This window comes from Oratosquilla oratoria, chromosome 13 (assembly GCF_046742065.1).
Source record: "Oratosquilla oratoria isolate Oo_2021 chromosome 13, ASM4674206v1, whole genome shotgun sequence".
Taxonomy (NCBI): Eukaryota; Metazoa; Arthropoda; class Malacostraca; order Stomatopoda; family Squillidae; genus Oratosquilla; species Oratosquilla oratoria.
The window spans coordinates 33,907,703-33,931,224 of NC_134789.1; the positions used below are offsets into that span (position 1 = coordinate 33,907,703).

At 38.6% G+C, this 23,522-nt stretch overlaps 1 protein-coding gene across 18 annotated transcripts in view; it reads right to left on the reverse strand.

Moving 5' to 3' along the window:
- Positions 1-23,522, reverse strand: part of LOC143032368 (uncharacterized) — an 867,199-nt gene that overhangs the window by 252,407 nt on the left and 591,270 nt on the right. For all 18 annotated transcript variants that reach the window (XM_076197020.1, XM_076197011.1, XM_076197005.1 and 15 more), the window contains one exon: positions 5,975-6,044. In XM_076197020.1, the coding sequence (XP_076053135.1) occupies positions 5,975-6,044 (70 nt within the window). The remainder of the gene's footprint in view (positions 1-5,974; positions 6,045-23,522) is intronic.

Here is a 23,522-nt window from a genome sequence, read left to right on the forward strand (position 1 = left end):
ATATTATTCAATTATTTTGGACTGTACTCCCGATGTAAGCCATCAAGAACAGATGTCAGTCGTCATAAGGACTGTCAAAATGGATAAGAAACCAGAAATTAAGGAACATTTTATGGGGTTCCTTGTAGCTTCTGAAACAACAGGTCTTGGTTTGTCATCTCTAATTATAAAGAAACTGACGGAACTGAATATTCTCCTTGAAGATTGCAGAGGACAATCATATGATAATGGTGCCAACATGAAAGGGAGAAACAAAGGAGTTCAAGCCAGACTTCTTGAGAAGAACCCTCGTGCACTCTATGTTCCATGTGGAGCACATTCCCTAAACTTGATGATATCTGATGCAACAACAGCTTCAATAGATGCCACTAGCTATTTCGGCACTGTTCAGAAACTGTACAACCTATTTTCAGCCTCACCACAAAGATGGGCAATCCTAAAAGATTATGTCACTGTTGCACTCAAGACCTGGAGTGACACAAGATGGGAGAGCCGTATTAATAGCATAGAAGCTGTGCGGTATCAGGCCTCTAATATAAGGGAAGCTTTGTTGAAGGTCAGGGAAGTGTCTGATCCTCTGACCAAGGTTGAAGCCCAAAGTCTGGCAGAAGAGGTGGGGTCATACCGATTTATCATTTGCACAGTCATATGGTATGACATTCTACACATTGTGAACCATGTCAGTAAGCTCCTGCAGTCTCCTAAAATGCAGCTTGATGTGGCAGTTGACCTCCTTACTAAAGCAAAAACATCTCTGACTAACTACAGAAGAATTGCATTCACTTCAGCTCAAGTCTCTGCTAAAGATATGTGTGAGGAAATGAATGTAGAGGCTGTACTCAAAGAAAAGAGATTAAGAAGTACAAAAAGACACTTTGCTTATGAGCCCATTGCAGATGCAATGAAGAGGCTAGAAATAACATTCTTTAATGTTGTTGTTGACACTACCATTCAATCCTTAACTGATAGATTTAAAACTCTGAGTGAAGTAAGAGACCAATTTGGAGTGCTGCTCAATTTCCAGAAACTGGATGATCAGTCATTGAACAACCAGTGTGACAAACTATGCAAGACATTAATCTCTGGAAATGAAAGTGACATTGATGGAAAGGAACTGGCTATGGAAGTTAAACATTTACCAAGTTTGCCCTCAGACGAAATGACTGCTCTTAAGCTCCTCACCTCTATCCACAAAAAACATTTTGAGGAATTGTATCCCAATCTGTGGGTTGCACTGAGAATTGCCTGTACTCTGCCTGTGACTGTGGCCTCAGCAGAGAGGAGCTTTTCGAAGCTGAAACTCATCAAGATCTATTTAAGATCATCTATGGGGCAGGAGCAACTCAGTGGTCTTGCAATAATCAGCATCAACCATGAAGTGGGGAAAGACGTGTTGTATGAAGACATCATTGATGATTTTGCTAGTAAAAAAGCCAGAAAGCAGAGATTTTGAGCCCAATACAATGCAGTTGGTGGTGGTTTGTATTCAGAGACTGTGATGTTAAGTTACTACTATTTTGGAGTGTGGTTTGTATTCAGAGACTGTGATGTTAAGTTATCAATATTTTGAAGTGTGGTTTATATTCAGAGACTGTGATGTTAAGTTAAAATAAATGTTTAAATAAATAAATATGGTGTAATAGTTACTTGCATCCTTTAACACCATCAAAAGATATAGAAGTCGTTTAATTACTGTTTGGCAAACTTCACAGGTATAAATGAAATACCAATCTGTCTATCTCTCTAACTTTTGAGGGCCCCTAACTGCCTCTTGCCTAGGGCCCCCACAAAGCTAGAAACGGCCCTGGAGAGAGGCATGTGCTAAGGTTGGTTTGGCAGAAAGGCTGCAATCAATCAGGACGACGTAGGCGTATGGCGCCACACCCTGAACAACGGACTTCTTGGAACGCACAGACTATAGATTTGTGTGACGAGAGGAGGAATGATGATACTTAAAAGGGTAACCACCAAGCCCAGTTACAATTGTGCACTTTTTTTTTGTAATTTTATCTATTTTCACGAGAAACAGGTTTAAAACAAATGTCTTATCTCAAAAGTACTATGTGAGGGACTTTTTGACGAAAATATTCGTTGTGTACTAATTTGCCTTCTAAAACACAGCTTACAGCACCATTTCTTGGTATTAGTTTTGACAATTCCTTCAGCGATATGCGAATTTTTTATCGTCTTTTGGAAGACGTCTCGACTCCCTAAATATCTCTGACAACGGCCAAGGCGTGTGGACAGACGACATACTTATGGGCTATCAATTTGAACAAAAACATTTCACTGAATAAGTTTTCATATTGATGCATCACTGGTGCTTACCTGTGTGCATGTTGGTTCTCCAGTGCTGTCTTTGGGCACTCAAAAAAGGGTAGTATAAATGAAGCATTCAATATTTTTGCAGTGTGCTCTTGCACAAAGCCTTGCAGCACATTCACACTTCATCTCCTAGATGCCACGAGCTTTGCAAACAAGTCTACAACGTAATACATGTATTTTTTCATCTCGGCCCTAATGTGCCAGTAAAAATGTTAGTTACTTTGATTTGTTACAAGATAAAAACAATTATTCCTTACACTATAAATTAGATACATTATCTTATATTGTTTACACGCTCTATAGAAAGAAAGCTTCACTACTAGTATAGCTAAGAACATATTTATCCTTTCCAGTTAATGACAAGAATTTTTTGCATTTATTCCCATAGTGCAGGCCCTCATTTAGGCAGCTACTAAACTGTGATAACAGCAATTTTAGTGTAGTTTTTATTTTGCAATCGGATGCACACATAAAAATACAATGTATGAAATTGCGAGGATGACACAAAAAACTGTTGAAACTTGTTTCCTTTGAACTTCCACTATAGGTCTAATAAAATGAAATTGCTGCTTTATATATTGTTTAGTCAGTATTATTTCTCTGAATTCAGGAAAAAAAAATCAGCCGTTTTAAAAAATTAGAAAGTTAATCTGTTTGTGTCTGCCTGCACGAGAACGTGGTTTTGCGTAACTTAATTATGAATTACATAATTATCAGTGATGTCGGAAGCCCTGACAATACCGTCATCCTAATACCTATGTTCTCTTTTCTTTTATTTTATTTTCCATTTTGTTATATTTATTCCATGTAATTTCCTTGATATTTACTTATAATTTCTCCTAGTTTTATTATTTCAAGCATATTTAATAAATTCATCTGATAAATATAATTTTCCAAGAACAATATCACTTATCTTTTGTCTTGCATGCACTTTAAAAGAAGGACCCGTGTGTGTTTTGTACGTGAATATCACTGTTGCTGGGGGAAATTATCGTAAGCTTTCTTCTGCCTTTCCGAGTTCCATACATAATTAATACATTATTCTCCGCCTCTTTTCTCCATTCTATTCATACCAATCGTGTATTTTCCTCAGTAGTTTCTTCATTTTCATTGTTTCTAAATTTGATATTAAATAGCCCGTGCGCAATCTACATGATCACCATTCATGAAGCACAATGACAATGCACGAAAAATGAACACAACTCATGACGTCACTGCAGAGTAGATGGCACCACGGACAGGTTTTGAGAGAATGGAAGAAGCGGTAAAGTTTTGGGGATAGGGTCGGTGATTTCAAACTGCAATAAATAAAAAACGAAAGTCTTATGTAATTTATTTCGCTATTATTAACTTTTGGGAAGTACTAAAAACTAATTAAGGTAAAATTTGAAACTTTTTATAATAAAATGGTTACCCTTTAACCATTCTACTGCTTTTTACTGCCGCTACACTACTTTATTCAATTGAGGGAAACCCCAGCTCCAGGCCAAAAGGTTAAACACAGCCTGAGCCGATCTCAATGAACCACTTCACTGCGGCCTTCATTTGCCGCCAGCTGGTCTCTTGAGCTGAGGGAGACTCCCTCCGTAGCTAAAAGGGTTAGAAAAAAAGAAAGAAAAAAAGAATATGGGGCGCCAAGGTCATGTTACCACAAGCAGACTGCAGTTTATGTAGTTTGGTATTGATTGCTAGGCGATTAGGTCACGAGATATGTACTATGGTCAGCTTGTGAAAGAAAATGTTCAATGCCAGTCCCTTTTTTTGTGGGATGGGGAGGGGGAGGGGTTGGGAGGTGGGGGGAGTGTCATATAGCTAAAATCTTGAAAGAATAATAAAGGGCCTTTCTAATTGATATAAATGTAATACAACTCTGAACATGAAATATAGAATTATACTTTTGCTCACTCCCTCTCCCTAGCTCTCTCACTTTCTCTAATTCTCGTTCTATCATCCTTGTTCTCTCATTCTCGCTCTCTCTCAAGCTCGCTCTCTCACACTCTCGCTCGCTCTCTCACAATCTCTCGCTCGCTCTCTCACAATCTCTCGCTCGCTCTCTCACAATCTTTCGCTCGCTCTCTCACAATCTTTCGCTCGCTCTCTCACAATCTTTCGCTCGCTCTCTCACAATCTTTCGCTCGCTCTCTCACAATATTTCGCTCGCTCTCTCACAATCTCTCGCTCTCTCACAATCTCTCGCTCTCTCTTTCATACCCTCGCGCTCGCTCTCTCACATTCTCTCGCTCGATCTCTTACACTCGCTCCCTTTCTCACCCTCTCGCTCTCTCTCACTCTATCTCACTCTATCTTTATCTCTTACACTCTCGCTCTATATCTCTCACCTGTGTCTCTATCTCACTCTCCCTCGTTCTCTCTCGTTCTCTGTCTGTCCAATTTTTTCTCTCTCTCCGCCTCTCTTCTTATTCTCTAAAAGTATTTTTTTATGGTATTTTCAATGAAAGTTGGACATTTCATATATTGTCTTAACCCTATATACGCATCTTTTATTGTAGCTGACATTATGTTTATATTCTGTTTAAGAAGCGTCACTGTTGCTCACTCCCTCTCCCTAGCTCTCTCACTTTCTCTAATTCTCGTTCTATCATCCTTGTTCTCTCATTCTCGCTCTCTCTCACTCGTTCTCTCTCTCTCAAGCTCGCTCTCTCTCACACTCGCTCGCTCTCTCACAATCTCTCGCTCGCTCTCTCACAATCTCTCGCTCGCTCTCTCACAATCTCTCGCTCGCTCTCTCACAATCTTTCGCTAAACATCTTTAAGCTAAACATAAACATGAAATCTTGTTCGAAGTGAGGCTCGTCAGTCAACGATGAATTCATGAGTCGGATTATGAATATAAAGACAGATTTGTGCCAAAGATTTTACAATTACAGGGATTGCTTATAAGTCTTTGTACAAAACACCAATAGCGAATCTCACCCACTTTTTTGGATGGGGTGGCGTGGATGAATGTGTACGTGTGCACATATGTTTACATGTAATAGATTACACGGGTTCTTGATAAGGTTATGGAAAATATCTTAAGGTCCCACGGTAATAAGGACTATATTAAAAGACATTAAACGTTAGTATCCCTATCACGAACTGTCATTTATTAGATAATGATTATCTCCAATTGACCTGATTCTGAATATTGAATTAAGACCACCTCAGTTTAATCCGATCCCAAAATTATCATTGAGATCTTGGGGTCTGTTTCAGCTGTTTCATAGTTTCCTACCATCAAAGGAGTATCTATAAGGAAGAGCTTTGAAACTAGAAATGCCTCTGAAAGTGCAGAAATGTCAAAAGTTGATCCTATCTGATAATGAATGTTTTCTGCCATGCATTAAGCTTCTTCACTACATCCTCCCCGAGTTGATCGAACTCCAATACTTTGTTGGGACTGTACTCTTTTGGATAATAGAGGCTCAGTCCGATAAGAGAGGTTCAGCCCAGATGATAGAGGTTCTGTTCGGATAACTGAGGTTCACTCTGGATATTAGAGAACAATCCCGGGTAATCGAGTCTAATCCGGATAATAGAGGTTCAGTCAGGGTATGTGAGTTTCAAGCCGGATAACCGGTGTTAGGGTGACCAAACCAAAAAGAGTAAATTCTGGAAAACTTCAAGTACGAAAAGAAGGACTACTAACCTTCGAAGAACCCTGTCGTCGTCGAACTCCAGCATGTTGCTGCGGTCCTTGGGGCCCTCTCCCTCACCCCCTGTTCGGGCAGGTAAACAGGACATCATTTAGCAAACAGAAAGAATAGTTTTTGATCAGTCTTTGATTTCAAAAGTATCAAAGACTTCTGGAGAGGAGCTGGGGAGGGGTAACCACATGATATCCTATATATATATGAATATGTACTAATTTAGAATGTAAATGTATATGTTATTGTATACAAACTATCTTTACCTGTAAATACATATATTCACATTCACTAACATAAAAGGACATCAAAGTTTATAAGCAACCATTATCATGAAATATATTACAAATGAGCAATCCATGTTCTTTATATTACAGCAAGGGACACAGGAGATCCAACATTAATACATACCCGTTCTACACATAACAATAAAGGAGTCATGACTATCAAAGTACACATTAGTAAAACTCCATCTACGTTCTAGCTACCCAAACAACGCCGAAGACTACACACCAGAACTGCCATGCTCTACAGTTAGTGGAAGATAACTATGGAAAACATTAGTATTGGCAACAGGGGGTGGAGGGTGGGGTTGGCACATGTGTTGTGTTCTGTCTGTTGTTGGCGGAAAGAGTGTTGTGGAAACAATAGCAATAGGGAGGCGGCAATAGGAAAGTATGGTAACAATTACGCTTAGGGAAAGCTGCAACAACAATGAAGGCGGCAGGTATGATAATGGCAAAACAAGGTGACAATGAAAACAGTAATGGCGATGGATGTGGGGGTAAAGGCATTTAGCTGAATGAAGTCTTCTGGTATAAACTAGAACATCTATAACATGGTCTACCGAGTTAATGGGGATGTTCGGTGTCGATTCTGTAGCAGAGGCACTTGAAGTACAATTGTACTGAAAATGACATTTGCTGAGGAAAGAAGGGTGCCTGTAATCAAAAGCAGAAGATGAGGCAAACCCAGGGAGAGATATCATTTTTGAAGGAGGTGGGGGAGATGTCAATCGTAGCAGCAAGAACACCTATAGTACTGTAAATAGTGGTGACGGAACAGTAGCATGTAAGAGTTTGACAGTAAGATGAACTTATAGTAACAATTCGTCAGGTTAAAGATAACACATTATTAGTACACTATTTCAACGTCGAAAAGTGGAATGGCGTCAATAATGAGGACTAAGGAAAAGAAATGCGAGAAGATTTTCAGGCCGGTAACTATGATACGAGACACCATCGGATTCCGGCCTAAGGGAAGCGGGGCAGTCGAGCCAATCTTGTGGACACAGTACTGTACATATCGGACAAAGATTCCAAAGTGTGAACTAGAGTTGAAAGATGTAGCAAAAGTACTTGTGTGTTCTCGGAACGGAGTACGCAAAGGTTACTCAATATTAATAGTTCGATACATTCATTTTATATTAGCACGCGAACTCACAAGCTCCTTCGCCACATCATCCATCTTGCGCGAACAGGTGGACCATAAAGAAGCCTTGCCAACTATCTAGGGTGACCTTCCAAAAATTAGATTCCGTTTTGTAATACCAAATTGTGCTAGTGATAACGACTGCAATTTTAGTCTGGCGGACGATTTACAATCCCTTCAACCTGACATTATACGATGAAAGTCTTGTTCTGGCTGACGGCGGCCGATTTAATTCAACCCAAAGGCTGGAAAGAAATCAAAACAGTGCGCCACTATCTTAAAGAAGCCATCTCGACAAATCTAGCACTAAGTACTCTATCTTCTAGATAGGCCAGTATAGACTGTAACTTATACATAAATACCTATATTGGCTATTTCAGTTTTCATTTCATTCTTATATTGATTACTATACAACGTACTGTCCTAGGGTTATCCACCTTTTACAAATTCTGCTGAAAATATTTTTTGTAAGAAGGTACCTTCAACTTTAATTTGAATTCCCAATACAAAAAGGACATTTCAAATTAATTCAGCGACCCGCTTTCAAAAGGAAAATTAATTGAATAATGGCATTTACTTCGGAGTCAAAAATACAAAAGAAGTAGATACAAGAGGTAGATGGAGAAAAGGAAGAAGAAAAGGGAGGAGGAGGAGGAGGAGGAGGAGGAGGAGGAGGAGACGACGACGAAGAAGATGAAGAAGAAGAAGAAGACGAAGAAGAAGAAGACGAAGAAGAAGAAGAAGACGAAGAAGACGAAGAAGAAGAAGACGAAGAAGAAGAAGAAGAAGAAGAAGAAGAAGAACAACAACAACAACTGAATGGAGTGGTGGTAGAGGATGTAGCGAGACACCAGATATTTCCCCAACAATTTACAATTAAATAAAGACTGAAATCAGAATGTTCTTAGAACAAACATTTAACTAGACGCGAACCTGTGCGGGAACAAGGCCCAAAGTTTGATTGCAGTGGAATGTGGTCCAACTCGAAAATGGAAACAGATGTTGACCCAAACCGAGTCAAAAACAGAAGTTATGGCCATAAATGCAAAGTCAAACGCTCTGAACTCGAACAGCAATCCTATCAGTGTGGGTTTGAACCCAACACCAACACTGGGGTAAGCCTTACTCCTTTTGGAGGTTAGTTGCAGTCTGCCACAGTGTACTACGGACAACCCCACCCTCGGTGGGGAAACCTCAAGGCAAACCCCAGGAAGGACGACGAGTGTTTAGGTCTTCCCTTCCGCCTCACAGACGTGGTCTGACATGCCCTGGGATGTCTGGGTGGATGTGATTGTGACTGTGACTGTGACTGTGACTGTGACTGTGAGTGAGTGAGTGAGTGTGTGTGTGTGTGTGTGTGTGTGTGTGTGTGTGTGTGTGTGTGTGTGTGTGTGTGTGTGTGTGTGTGTGTGTGTGAGTGTGTGTGTTTTGTCTGAATAAGGAATAAGGCGAGCCTGAGAAGTTGCACAAATCTTTGTGTCCCCCAAGGGGATCTGAACTCAGAACACTCGCTCCCCGTGAGCCTTGCCTGCCCACTTTCAGTCAGGCACCTGGCCTTAAACCGAACATATTTATTTTGAAGACAAAAAGTCACCGGGTTGAAGGGAGATTAACCTAACCAAAGGCGCTGTACCAACTGGATAAATTTGTGAATGAAGTTACGGAAATTTACAAAGATGTTGAGAGTGTATCGTGAACAACTTTGGAAAAAAATGTTTAATTATGAGAGTATTTTAGACTCCGAAGTACTGTGCTGTATCCCTATGATGTGAAGAACTCTTTTACAGCGTCTGAGGTATAACAGTACATCAAAGAATGAGTGTTATGTTAGCAGAATATAAACAGTTTCGTCGAAGGAAACAAATCAAGAGTGGATCAAGTCTATAAATACTATACCTTTGTAGATTCTGTTAGAAAATCAAACGTTTCTATGCGGTTCAGGGGGCCGTGCCGACCTGGGACAAAACGAGGTTTCGAATGAGCAGGTCTGCTCACTGCTTGGAATGAAACAATCTGGCCTGAAGGAGGATAAATTCTGACAAGGAGTTGTCCCTGTCGATGAGGGTTACCCATCTTGATAATATTTTTTTATGAATTTGGGCTGAAAAGGCTAATTATGATTACTACTAGGGTTCTCATTTCAGCTGAGGGAAACGCCCTGTGCGATAATGAATTTTCTACAGATTAAAAAGAGGCTGGAGGCCGGCGTGCCACTTCCCCTAGCACGCCCTCATCACCACCAGAGCATGATGAATAAGTTAGAGAGCACGAAGAGAGGGGAAGCCAGAAAGATGAGCAGTTCGGCTCAGCAGCTACAGCAGACTTAGCAAGCTGAGTGATATGAGCATAAGATGATCACCACCATAATAAAAGAAGAAGAAAACAAATCAGCAAGAGTATGCCTCATTCTTACCAACGACACATCTTAGAGCTAACTATGACGTTACAGCTACGGGGTGTAGGGTATGGATGGGTGAGGGTGGGTATGAGGTGGTGGGGGTACAGCCAAAGTGTATATTGGAGCACATGGAAGTGCAGTGAGGTTCAGAGGGAGTCTGTCATCAGCCGAACGTGGATTGAGGGGGCCAGACAAAGGCAGTGTACATGCAGTGTGGCTACGTGGAGTGGGTGACAATCTGAACTGCTAGTGTGAGTTGCTAGTGAGCATATCTAGTGACATAACAGCTACCAGGTCACCGGATGGGGTCGGGGGCCACAGTGGTCCAGGGGGGGGACAAAATATCTTCAAGACAAAATTTCTTCAAGGGACACACAAGACGATTAGTTACAACGTGACACTTTCACCATTTAAAAAAGTTAAACCTAATGGCATTTGTTCACAAAGGTTCGGATTCTTGACTAAGGGCAAGAAAGATATCCAAATAAGGTTGTGAAATTTCTAGTCATACTTGGATAAAGGATTCTTACTGACTCTAAACTTACAAAGGTACAGGTGTCATTTCAGGGCTTCGGTCACGAGCAGAATTATAAAAGTAATGTCAGAGCATGGCTCTGCACCAGAGCATGAGTCTAGTCTGCATATATGTAAATATATATTCAGACATACCAATATTTGTATATGTATATATTGTCACCATCTTACAAACGCAAACGACATACACACACACACACACACAAGCACGCACGCACGCACGCACGCACACACACACACACACATTGTTTGAATTCTAATTGGGAGGTGGAGATTTAGAGCCAAGAAACGAATCACACATGGCAGATATTGAAGTGGAAAAAATCACACGCTTGATGATTTTTTTTTTGTAGACTGGAAGGAATTCGTGAATACACGAGAGGTAGAAAGAATGGAAAACCTCTCTAAACCTTTACAATTTAGATATAAACAATGTGCGAGGGTTAATAAAAAATGAAATAAAGGAGAGGCTTTATAATAAATACCAAAAAGCTAAATAGGTAAAATGTGGCTTGTAGAAAAAAATAACAGAACGCTGGAACAATACAAAATAGTTGGAGCAAATAGACGAGAATCCAAAACAGAAAAAAATAAAACTTAACCAAAAAATATAAAGACAAACTCTTTGACAAGTTTGTCATTGGCAACCTGAAATACAGGGAAGGATTCTCTATGCTAAAAGTAGAAGTTATCTATGAAGAGGATATATCAAATGAGGCTTAAATAAAGAACGTTTGCAACTATTTTTCACAAAGGAAAAGAACAAGAATGCGGATTTAAAAGACAAAATCGGAGGCTGAGGAAGTATATAAAGTACTGGAAAAACTAGCATTAGGGAAAGCCCAAAGGACCAGATGGGATCTCAAACTAGATACTTAAGGAATCTAGAAAACAACTGGCAGACAAAAATTGTAACATAATGATTCAAGATCACTGGAAGAAAGAATAGTATATTAGCATTGGAAGTGACTAAAGTTGTCTAAGTTCACTATGGAGAAAGTGTGGAACGATTGTGAAAGACGAGTGGGTTAGATGCTTTGAAACGATAAATATCTCGAGAGACAATCTCACTGCTGCTCTTTCGAAACTGAATGATCTGATGTGCACCAAGCCGTCAATTGACTTTGACTCACGAGTGGCTGAATGCGCTACAAAAGAGAGAGGGCACTCTGGATTGTCTGTCCCTAGATTTGGAGAAAGCCTTTGATATGACATCTGACCAACCATTAATATGAAAATGGGGACATGTTGGAGGATTGAAAGGAAACCAGTTGGAAAGGAGGACAAAGTTTCTGAAAGGACGTCACACGAGGACAATAGTATAGAGCAAGATGCCAAGACAGAGGGAAGTGATTAGCCGGGTTTTGCAAGAGTCCCTACAGACAAACTTAAAGAAAAAGAAGAAAAAAAAAGTACATGAAAAATAAAGACACCAAGAGGAGTACTAAGTCAGATACGAATCTTCAAAGTGATACATTTCACTTTGAACACTTCATTATTTAAAGTGAATAGTAATAGAGTTGAATGATAAGGCTGCAAAGGACGAAGAAATTAATAGTTGGATTATACTCTGAATTCATGTAGGAAAGTACCTCCAAGTAAAAACTTGTGAGCATGCGTCTGCGCGTACACGCACGCACACGCACACACACAATCACAATCACACACACACACACACACACACACACACACACACACGTAAACATACACTGTGTGTGTACATATATGTACGGTATACACATGTGTATATTATACATATATATAAATATGCAAAGTAGACCACTTGGAAAAAGAAACTAACGAAGCAGAGCGCTTTCGTATATTACATCTTCAGTGCAACAAGTACAAAGTAATAGAAATGCATAGATAATATATACATGAAACAAAGGAACAAGGACTGTTGGAATAAGGGTAGCGGCCAATTACCCCCTGGAGGGCGGAAGGTCATTGTCAATTAACTTATGATGGTGGGGCGACATCAGGTCACAGTCGCCAGGGTCACATAGTCGGTGGGTTACATTTTACCTGATATCATCTTACTAATTTCTTGACAAATAAAATTATCAAGTTTGTATAAGCCCATGTGTAGGTTGGTAATCAAAATACCAACCTACACAAGGGCTTATACAAACTTGATAATTTTATTTGTCAAGAAATTAGTAAGATGATATCAGGTAAAATGTAACCCACCGACTATGTGACCCTGGCGACTGTGACCTGATGTCGCCCCACCATCATAAGTTAATTGACAATGACCTTCCGCCCTCCAGGGGGTAATTGGCCGCTACCCTTATTCAAACTGTCCTTGTTCCTTTGTTTCATGTATATATTATCTATGCATTTCTATTACTTTGTACTTGTTGCACTGAAGATGTAATATACGAAAGCGCTCTGCTTCGTTAGTTTCTTTTTCCAAGTGGTCTACTTTGCATAAGTGAACACACGTACCCGTGTTCTTATTAGCATATATACATACATATATATATATATATATATATATATATATACACATACACACACACATATATATATATATATATATATATACATATATACATGTATATATATATATATATATATACACATACACACACACATATATATATATATATATATATATATATATACATGTATACAAAATGTATGTACATACACTTCATACAAATAAGTATATTCCTGTACATATATACATACACACATATACTCTATACATATACGTAAGTATAAACATATACACACAATTGTAAATGCACACATACATATATGTATAAATATATACACAAATACAAATACACACATGTGCACATGCATCATTATACACACATTGAAATATATACATATACACAAATATGTCTTAATATTCACATGTACACATGCATATAATGTGTAGAATAATCTATCTTGCTCATTATCTAAATTGCTAAAAATCTAAACATTTGTCTATTTTCTAATTACCTAAACACATTTAACTATTGTTCTCTAGTTATCCCTCCCATTCAGACATATTGTTTTTCTTCTCTTCCTCCCGTCATAAGTTCCTTAGTCAGCTGAGAGATTCGTGGACAAGATTTTTTTTTTTTTTTTGTAAAGACAAGTTGCATAGTTCACCTCTGTCTCATCACGACGCCCCCTCACTTTCCTTCAGTACTTTTGAGCATTTTCAGTGTTCTATGAACCTGGGACTCTCTCCTTGATGCTGCACTTACATACACGCACGCACACATACACACACGCACACACATACATATCCTCGGCTTGAATTCTATAGTTTATTTTCATGCAATTTCAAGAAACATTAAGCAATGTTTGGGACATTTATTACTATTATCATGATAATAGAATTGTTCATACTTCCCAATTCTTTTATCTTTTTGTTAAAAATGACGTGATAATCATTTAATATCTATTAAGTGTGGATTGCGAATGTGTACCTTACTCTGGTCAAGCTACGTTATCCTTTGATGTAATGGTTTAAGAGCCTCAGTTTTTGTCTCTGAGCGCCAGTCAGGGAGATTTACCCTTCCTTTGCCTTTATATAAACATGCATATCTATAGGTGCACTTGAGCATATGCACACACGGATATACACACACACACACGCACTCACATGCACACATGCACACAATCTACATAATAATAATCAATATTGAACGAATAGTATTTGGGAATAAACAATGGCAAAATTATCTATGTTCATTTGCTTTTATATGCTCACTCTAATCAGAACTTTAAGTAAAGCATTACCCAAGTTGGTAGTTTTCATGTAACTGTTTTTCTTGTAACCAGAGCGACGTTCCTCACTCACCAATTTTATACTAACAGTGCTCTCTTATCCTTAAGTTATGCAAATCACAATTCAATTGCCACATTTGTTTTCTAGAACACAAATCTAGTATCATCTTACTATCTTTTATGATCTAAAGTATCTATATCATATTGAGGAATCAAGTATTAAATCTCGCCTATTTCTAGAAGCACTAGTGGCACGCTATGGGAGTTTCTAGTTCTATAAGGCAATTAATTATTACCTAGAATACATGGAAATAATACTATATATAATTCCATCCCTTCGGGTGAGCACATTTGTCTAAGTTTTTTATGCATCTCCATGCAGTACGAGCAAAGTCAAGAGTGTAATTAAGGTCGTGTTTCTAGAAAACAAAGTTCGACGACTACTGACTGCTACGAACGCACATACAATCGATACCAAAAGTTTTGTCACCATATATTTCGTACGAGTTGTGCGCATGTGCGCGCATAAATATGTTTTACAATTGGCGCACATAAAGAAAAAATGTGCGCACACAAGGTTTTCAAAATATATCAAAATCCATTCGCTAAAGAAGTTCCACCCAAAAATCAACTTAAAATATCTCTAAAAATATGGTAACTTGCCAACTGTCAAACCAATAATTTTTTCTTCTTCTAACTCTCGCGCTTCCATTGCTTGGTGGAGGTAAAATGTAATACAACCTTACAAATTGTGCGTATTTGCTTAAATGATTAGATGATGGTGACTCGCATGGGCGCTCACATACTTTTAAAGAGAGAAGGCAAAGTTTGCACACAAGCAAAATTTTGCGCTGACTCACAGCAAAAAGATTAGACGGCACATTGGTGACAAGACTTTTAGTTGCGACGCTCTATGTATTATCACGATTCCTGACTCTAGGTTTCCTCCCCAACAGTCTTCCTTCAACCTCTCCGTATCATCATCCCCATCCATAAAGTTATCTAACCTTCTCTTAAAACAACCAATAGTTTCAGCGCTAACTACCAGATAGTTACCAAGTCTATTCCATTCGCTGACCACTCTATTGGTAAACCAGTTCTTCCCTCCTATCTCCTTCTTAAATCTAAACGAGCGCTACTCTCCTTTCTTTACCAAAATTCCCTGTAACCTGCACCACTATCTTTATTTAGCCTGCTTTCTTCCTTTCCTCTTGTCCTACACCCTTTCTCGTCTATATATGCATTTTTGTTCTTTATATATATATATACAGTATATATATATATATATATATATATATATATGTATATTTTTTTTTTTTTTTTTCTTTCTTTCTTTTTCTGGTGGGGGGAGTAATTTCTCTCTTCTTGTGCATTTTCTTCTGCCTTGGCATAAAATGTATTTTGTACAAAACCGAGATAGATTTCAATTCTTTCAATGCGTATAGCAATTTTAGCCATTTATAGCAGCTTCCGCCAGGTGATTTTCCATCTAAAACTGTAGATCTCAACCTGGAGTTCGTGGACCCCTTGGGGGTGGGGGTGGGTGGGGGTGTCCGACGGCAGCAGACTTTCACAGATTGGACAATGCAATGAAAGCTTGTATAATTTAGTGAGTACACGACTATCTTATTCGTTACTGAAGGGGTTTCCAGGAGGCTAAATAACAGAAACACATAAGTATGGGGTATACGTAAGAACCGTTCGAGAACCCCTGAACTAAGAAAACTCCTTCCGAAGCGCAAGGCTCCAAACATTTCCTCATTACGGACAGACTTAACCCCTTCCATACGGTGCCGCACACGTAGGCGTCATGGACTTAGATCTCGGTGGCAGCAGCCAATGCCAGCCGTACGACGTGTCGTAATAATACTCGCATCATAAAATATAGTCACCGCTTATATCGATCGTTCTCTCTTCACCCGTGAATTTTGATAACCATAGAAAATGCGATTACAAAAGAATTAGAAAGAATGTCATTATGGAGGGGCGACTACAATAAATATAATCAAGACGCCGATATGGCAGCCTCGCGAATACACTCGCTCCCCATGACGCCTACTTGTGCGGCACCGTATGGAAGGGGTTAATGGTCTCAGTGGTGCACAAGCTACAAATCCCCCGCTGCTCTTGTGGCCAACTTCCCTGTCGCTGCTCTTCTCAATTTTCTTTTGACCTCGTTCGTCTATCAGCCCATCTTCCTACTCCTTTTCCACTTCGACGCGATTCATCGAAGTCTCTGAGGAAGTGGAGCGGCCTTAATCCGAAGGAGCCTTTCAAACTCTGGCGCAAAACTGATAGGGATGGCTCTCTCGCGACGAGGCGAACTTTTCTTAGAGGTTAACTGGGAATTAAGGTTTTTTATTCTTTCATGTACTTGGGAACAAATACACTAATAACACATCCGCCGGTGCAAGTTTGTTAGATTTTTCCATGTCACTCGTTTGTTGATATATCTATGTACACAGGGTGACGTATACATTCACAAATAGCATAATCGCAAAGACAGAGACAGGCAGATAGACAAATAGATAGGGGTGCGCACGCGCGCACACACACAGATACACACACACATGCACACACACCATTTTCATATGAATCTGCAAAGAACTGCAGCTACTGGCTCTCTCAATTCCTTGGAGCAGTGCATCTGCCCCTTTTCTTGAGGCGGCCGGCCGTCTTCAACTCGGCGTCTTTTGTCTTCGCCACGAGCTCGCGTCTCTTATCGCGTCTATCTAATTAGTCTCCATCGGCCCTGCGTGGCCGCGGTTTGGCTGCCTGATGACGCAATGTCGGCCCTCTTTGGTCAACAAATCCCGTCTTGATCCACAGGGCTTGTCTCTATCCTCAGAATTTTTGCTTCCTCTTGTGGAATGGCCATACTGTTTGTATTTTCTCCTTATCTGATTTGGTCGCACAGGACAAAGACAGACATACTGGCAGGCAAAGACAGAAAGACAAGTGTACATTGAGGAGTATACACACTCGCACAAAAACGCGCACACAAACACACACAGAAAACTTCACCACAAGCCTATATTGATATCTTGTTCGTTTTGTTTGTTATCCATGCCTGCTCGTATTGACGACTTGACAATGCATATATAAATATATATGTATATATACGTATATATATATATTATATATATTATATATATATATATATGTGTGTGTGTGTGTGTGTGTGTGTGTGTGTGTGTGTGTGTGTGTGTGTGTGTGTGTGTGTGTGTGTGTGTGTGTGTGTGTGTGTGTGTGTAAATGTTAAGGCAATGTGACGAGATAAGAAATTTGGAAAAAGAGGATACGGGTCTATTTCTGAGTTTATTTCTGACCGGTTTTGCTCTAAGTTTCTTCATTCCTTTGAAGAAGATTAGGGTAAAACCAGTCAGGAATAAACTTGGAACTAGACCCGTATCTTCTTTTTCCATCTTCCTCAACTTGTATATATGTATGTATGTACATGTGTATTGTATATATGTATATGTATGTAGATGTATATTGTATATATGTATGTGTATGTACATGTAAATTGTATATATGTATGTATGTGTATGTACATGTATATTGTATATATGTATGTGTATGTACATGTATATTGTATATACGTATGCATTTATGTGTATGTACATGTATCATATATATATATATATATATATATATATATGTGTGTATGTACATGTATATTGTATATATGTATGTATGCATGTATGTGTATGTAATTGTATATATGTATGCATGTATGTGTATGTACATATTGTATATACGTATGCATGTATGTGTATGTACATCATATATATATATATATATATATATATATATATATATATATATATATATGTGTGTGTGTGTGTGTGTGTGTGTGTGTGTGTGTGTGTGTGTGTGTGTGTGTGTGTGTGTGTGTGTGTGTGTGTGTGTGTGTGTGTGTGTGTGTGTGTGTGTGTGTGTGTGTGTGTATGTGTGTGTGTGTGTGTACAAGTAGATAAATATATAAATATAATAACGGAAGCAGACCTCACAAATATACACATGCTTGCTCTTTGGCAACTGCACCTCCGGCATACCTCTTGCCTTGCCTTCCATTACCTCTGTCGCCGCCTTGCCGCTACTGACGACAAATTGATTCTGTCTCGTGAATTCCTTTCATTCCCGACGGCGTCTAATAGACTCGCGGTCCTAACGAACCCTTCCTGTCCTTCGCAGCGCCCAACAGGTTCCCTTTAATTAATTTCTCCGGCTCCTCTCCTCTTCTCTCCGTGCACGACATCCTATTGATCAAGGGTGAATGATAATATTGAGCGTTTGCTTTCAAAACTTTTCTTTTCTCTTATGCTTCGGTTCACTTGATCGACTGCAACTGGATCGTGAATCTTGATTCCAATTTCGCTTTCCAGTAACCCTCTCCTCCCGTGTACGACACCTCAACGACCAAGACTGAATGATGATGATGATCATTTTCTACGCTTTGTTTTTTGAATCAGTCTTTTCCGTGTGACGCGTTGTTGATCTAAACCATAAAAAAATTTCTTGAGCTTTTGCTTTCCAATATTTGGTTTTTCAAGTACTTTTCTTCTCTATGAGACACCTTGATGATCAAAGCTAGATGATGCGTTTTTGTTTTTCGAGCTTTATATGTCAAAGCGCTCTTCTCTCCATAATATTACATCGATCAAGGCTGAACGATAATGCTTTTTATCTATTTTCTCAAATTTGTGATCCAAAGTACTTTTCTCCATCTGGTTGTGACGCTTTACCATTGACAGCTGAATACTGATGTTAAGGTTGTGTATGGTTAAAGTACCTGTACAATAACTGATCTATTGGAGCTGAACGGGACATTTAGCTTCTGTCTTCAAAGTTATCCGTTCCATGACAGCCCCTCCTTTGCACGAGACAGTGTTCATTATATTTATATGATAATGTTATGCATTCTTTTCCAAGCTCTGCTTACAAAATTTTCCATTTCTTTCCTGGATGGTGCTTGATCAACATAAACTAATAAAATTTTCAAGTTGTTTAAGGTCTATTTAATAAGGTAATTTATTCTACCCTCTTTGCCACCATCAGTTACAGCAATGATAACGTTAATGATCTTCTTAAGCTTTGTTTACAGCAATTTTCCTCCATAAGTTTTGATCTTTACTATCTTTTGCAGATAGAAGAAAACGTAAACCTTTATCTACGCAACACCTTTATGAGTACAACTGAACGATAGTTACGACTCCTTCGGTAGAGCGACGCCCTCCAGCTCATTCTATTCAGCTCAGGACTAAAGTTGGGTCTTGACTGATCCCATTTAGAGCAGGACAAGGTCTGCAAAAGGTGTCAATCGAGCAGAATCATCAAACAATTCTTTGTTTAACCCGGATACACTAGTGATCTTTTGTACACATACACACATACACACACACACACGCACATATATATATATATATATATGTATATAATACACACATACATACATTGGATGGATGCCGTCAGCTGAAAACTTCTCCTTTGGAGTTTAAGGGTTACAATCTACCACAATTATTAACCAGTAGCAAGTGGGATTGTCCTTACATATTGTTGTGACTGCCACCAGGCCATTTTATTCATTCAGCTGAGGGAAGCCCCACCACTTCAGGGTTAACAAAGTTCCCCCCCTTCACTCTCCACCGCGAAACAGATTATCACCTGGTTAAACAACAAAGTTAATTAAACCCCATTTCCCCAAAGTGCGTGAGCGAACTTTCTCGTTTTCATAATCCGGATGAAGAGTTTTTGATCGAGTGTTCTCGTTTGCCCTCGGAAGTCCGGACCTGGAGGAAGGGCCCCACGAAGACCCCGGAAAGACCTCCGGAAGATCCACGAAGGTCCTCCGTGCCGCTCCTCTCTCTCTCTAATTCCATTCGGACAAATATTGTTGGGAATTTGTGCTGCTCTTTCTTGTTTGCATCTGACGGGATAATAGTTTCATTTTTCCTTTGTGTAACATGTATTTTCTCTTTTCTTCCTTTTCTTTTTTTGTCTATTTTTTTGTATTCTCTCTTCTACCCTCTCGCACACACAAGCACGCAGGTAAGAAATGGACAGTTCTTTCTATCCGAGATATCTAGTCTTCGGAAATCTTTGATATATTCGAAACGAAAAGGTCTTTCAAAAACATATCAAACAAGTGTTTCTGGTCTCTGGATTTTTTTCGATTTAGAAACAATTTTTCCTTTCAAACAATGGAAATGATAACTTTTAGCGATTCCGACCAGACAATCTAAAGATCTCCCATTCCTCAGCTAAAGAAAATCATATGATGTTAGACAATATATATATATATATATATATATATATATATATATATATATTATATATAATTATATATATATATATATATATATATATATATATATATATATATGAAATGAGTGATCGTGTTGGAATGATCGACTCCTTTAGTTCATTGGCGGCAATACCTACAAAGCCTGTCCTACTAATATTCTTTCTTTATCAAAAGCTACCTCGTTAGGATATGCTCATTTTCGTTATCTGTAGCAGTTTTAGGAAACGGTACTAATTATCTATCTAGAGTAGTTTCAGTTGATTATGATTTTATTTCTTCATCTGTCACTTCCCATCTTTCCTTTGCCTGCTTGCCTGCCTGCCTCTCGTCGAGACGTTAGTTACCACCTTTCATATCTTATTCCATCAAATTTCCTTGAATAGCAAAAGCATTTTTAGTGGATCATTCTAATTTTCTTTCTTCACAGAAACCAGCCTCAGTTGATTACGGTTTGTTTTCTTTGTCAATCATTTCCCGCCCGCCATATCATCATCATCTCCGCCTACCGCCACGTCGCCACGTCTCCTCTCTTATGCAAGACGGTAATAATATTCTCTCCGCGCCTCTCGAACACCTCTTTGCATTCCTTATGTCCTAATTGGTTTCCGGGCCCCAACGCCCCGTTGTTAATTGGATTAGTCCTGTCCCGCGCTTCCTGATTGGTTCTTTGCCCTCCCTGGCCTGGCGCGCGCGCCGCCATATTGGTTCCTGGCGGCATCCGTTTCGATCCAATGAGACAAGGAAGGGCGACCCAATGCGGGTCTTCGGCCACCTCAATCCTGAGGTCCTCTCCGGATAAGCTCTCTCGTGGCAAGAGCCAGGGGGCTTTCATGGGTCAAGGGTCCTGTGCCAGGTCCACATACACGAGGGTTCTTGGTCAGTACAGGTCCTCTCGAGTGGAAGAGTCGTCCAGTGTCTGCCAGAATAGAACCAATCGAGTGAGTTGCGGAGTTAAAAGGGCTGACAGGAATGATCATTGCCCGTCCCACCTCCTGGGCCACCAATCCGACGCCAATCAATTACTCCTACTCGCCCGAGGCACCATCCATCACCCCCACCCTCCCTTTGCTGCCTCCTACTGCGGCGCGCCCTCCTCCTCCTTCGTTGCCTCCTTCGCCGCTTAATTCTTTTTTTAATTTCGCACTTTGGAAACGTCACAAAACGCCTAATGGCCCCCGTTCTTCTTGGTCTAATCCGGTACCAAACGATTCCACGAGTGCCAAATGGTGCTATCATTTTCCGAAGTCAGTGACATATACCGTCAGTGCCAGGGTTCACTAGAATATATATATATATATATATATATATATATATATATATATATATATATATATATATATAGATATATATATATACAATTAAAAAATTATGACTAATTGTGCATTCATTATTTCCTTAAAGGTATTTTCCACAGGATAAGATAGATTACCCCCAAAGCTATTGAAGAGAGGTCTTGAACTCGAAATAGTGATATAGAAACATGACCACTTAGAGTGAAGTCATAAACCTCCTTTCAAAGGAACATAAGTTTATAATATGGAAAATACCTTTAAGAGAATAATGAATGCACAAATAGCTATCACTTTTGATAAAGTATGCATAAAAGAAAAAACCCTGTCCATATATATATATATATATATATATATATATATATATATATATATATATATATATATATATATATACATATATACATTTTTTTCCCTTAATGGTGTGGTCATATTTAAAGGCTACTTTGATGACCACACCATTAAGAAAACTTTAATTAAGAACAGCCCTCATACATATATATGTATATATATATATATATATATATATATATATATATATATTATATATATATATACACATATATATATATACATATATATACTACACATATATATATATATACATATATACATATATATATATACATATATATGTAATATATATATACACACATATATATATACATATATATATATACACATATATATACACATATACATATATATATATACATATAATATATACATATATTATACATATATATATATATACATATATATATATAATTCATTAAAATGAATGGCAAGCTTGTTATGACAGAGCTTCTTGTCGTATTTTTTCTCTCTTTCTTAGAGTGATCTTGCACTTCTGTAGGCAGTAACCTTAATAAATTTCCGTATGTCATGTTTGTGAATAACATACATAATCTATAAATAAGCCAAAACGCGTTTTCACACCTCCCCCCCCCCCCTTCCACTGGTGCTTCCTCAGTGGCAGGTACGAATCTAAGGGCTGGGTGGTGTGTGTGGGTATATATGGGACAGGCTGTGGGATTTTGTCTAGTCGTACGGTGTGGGATTTTGTCTGGTCGTCGATGTGGGATTTTGTCTGGTTGGCGTCGCCGGAGCGTTCCGTGTCGTATTCTGTAGGTTGGAGGGTGGCGTGCATCTGTGTTTTTTGTCTCATTTTCACTGGGGAATGATCTTCTCACTCTAAAAGAAAGAGAGAAAAAAAATACGACAAGAAGCTCTGTCATAACAAGCTTGCCATTCATTTTAATGAAGTATGCTTGAGGGAAAACCTCCTGCCCCATTTACACTATGAATATATATAATTATATATTTATATATTATATATGTATATATATTATATAATTATATATATATGTATAATATATATGTATATATATATTTAATATGTATATATATATAATAATATTGTATAGTATATATATATGTTTATTTACATATATATATATGCAAAAAAAAACACTGGGAAATAAGAAGCTTAGTCTGAACGTTTTCGTCTATTTAAGACATTGTCAAGGAATACACAGTTACAGAGACATAGGTGGAACTATATATACATAAAGTAGTAGACAAGCTAGCAACATGGGAAGAACACACAAGATGCTTCATAATTAGGTTGATGGTTTTATTATTGATAAAATTGAAAAAAAAATCTCCAAGTGTTACTAGGCCGGGGTGACGTTACGCCATTTGACCAAACGTCCTTAAAAGTAAACATACGTCTCAACCTAATTATGAAGCATCATGTGTGTCCTTCCCATGTTCCTAGCTTGTCTAATACTTTATGTATATATATTTCCACCTATATCTCTATAACTATGTATTCCTTGATAATGTCTTATATAGAC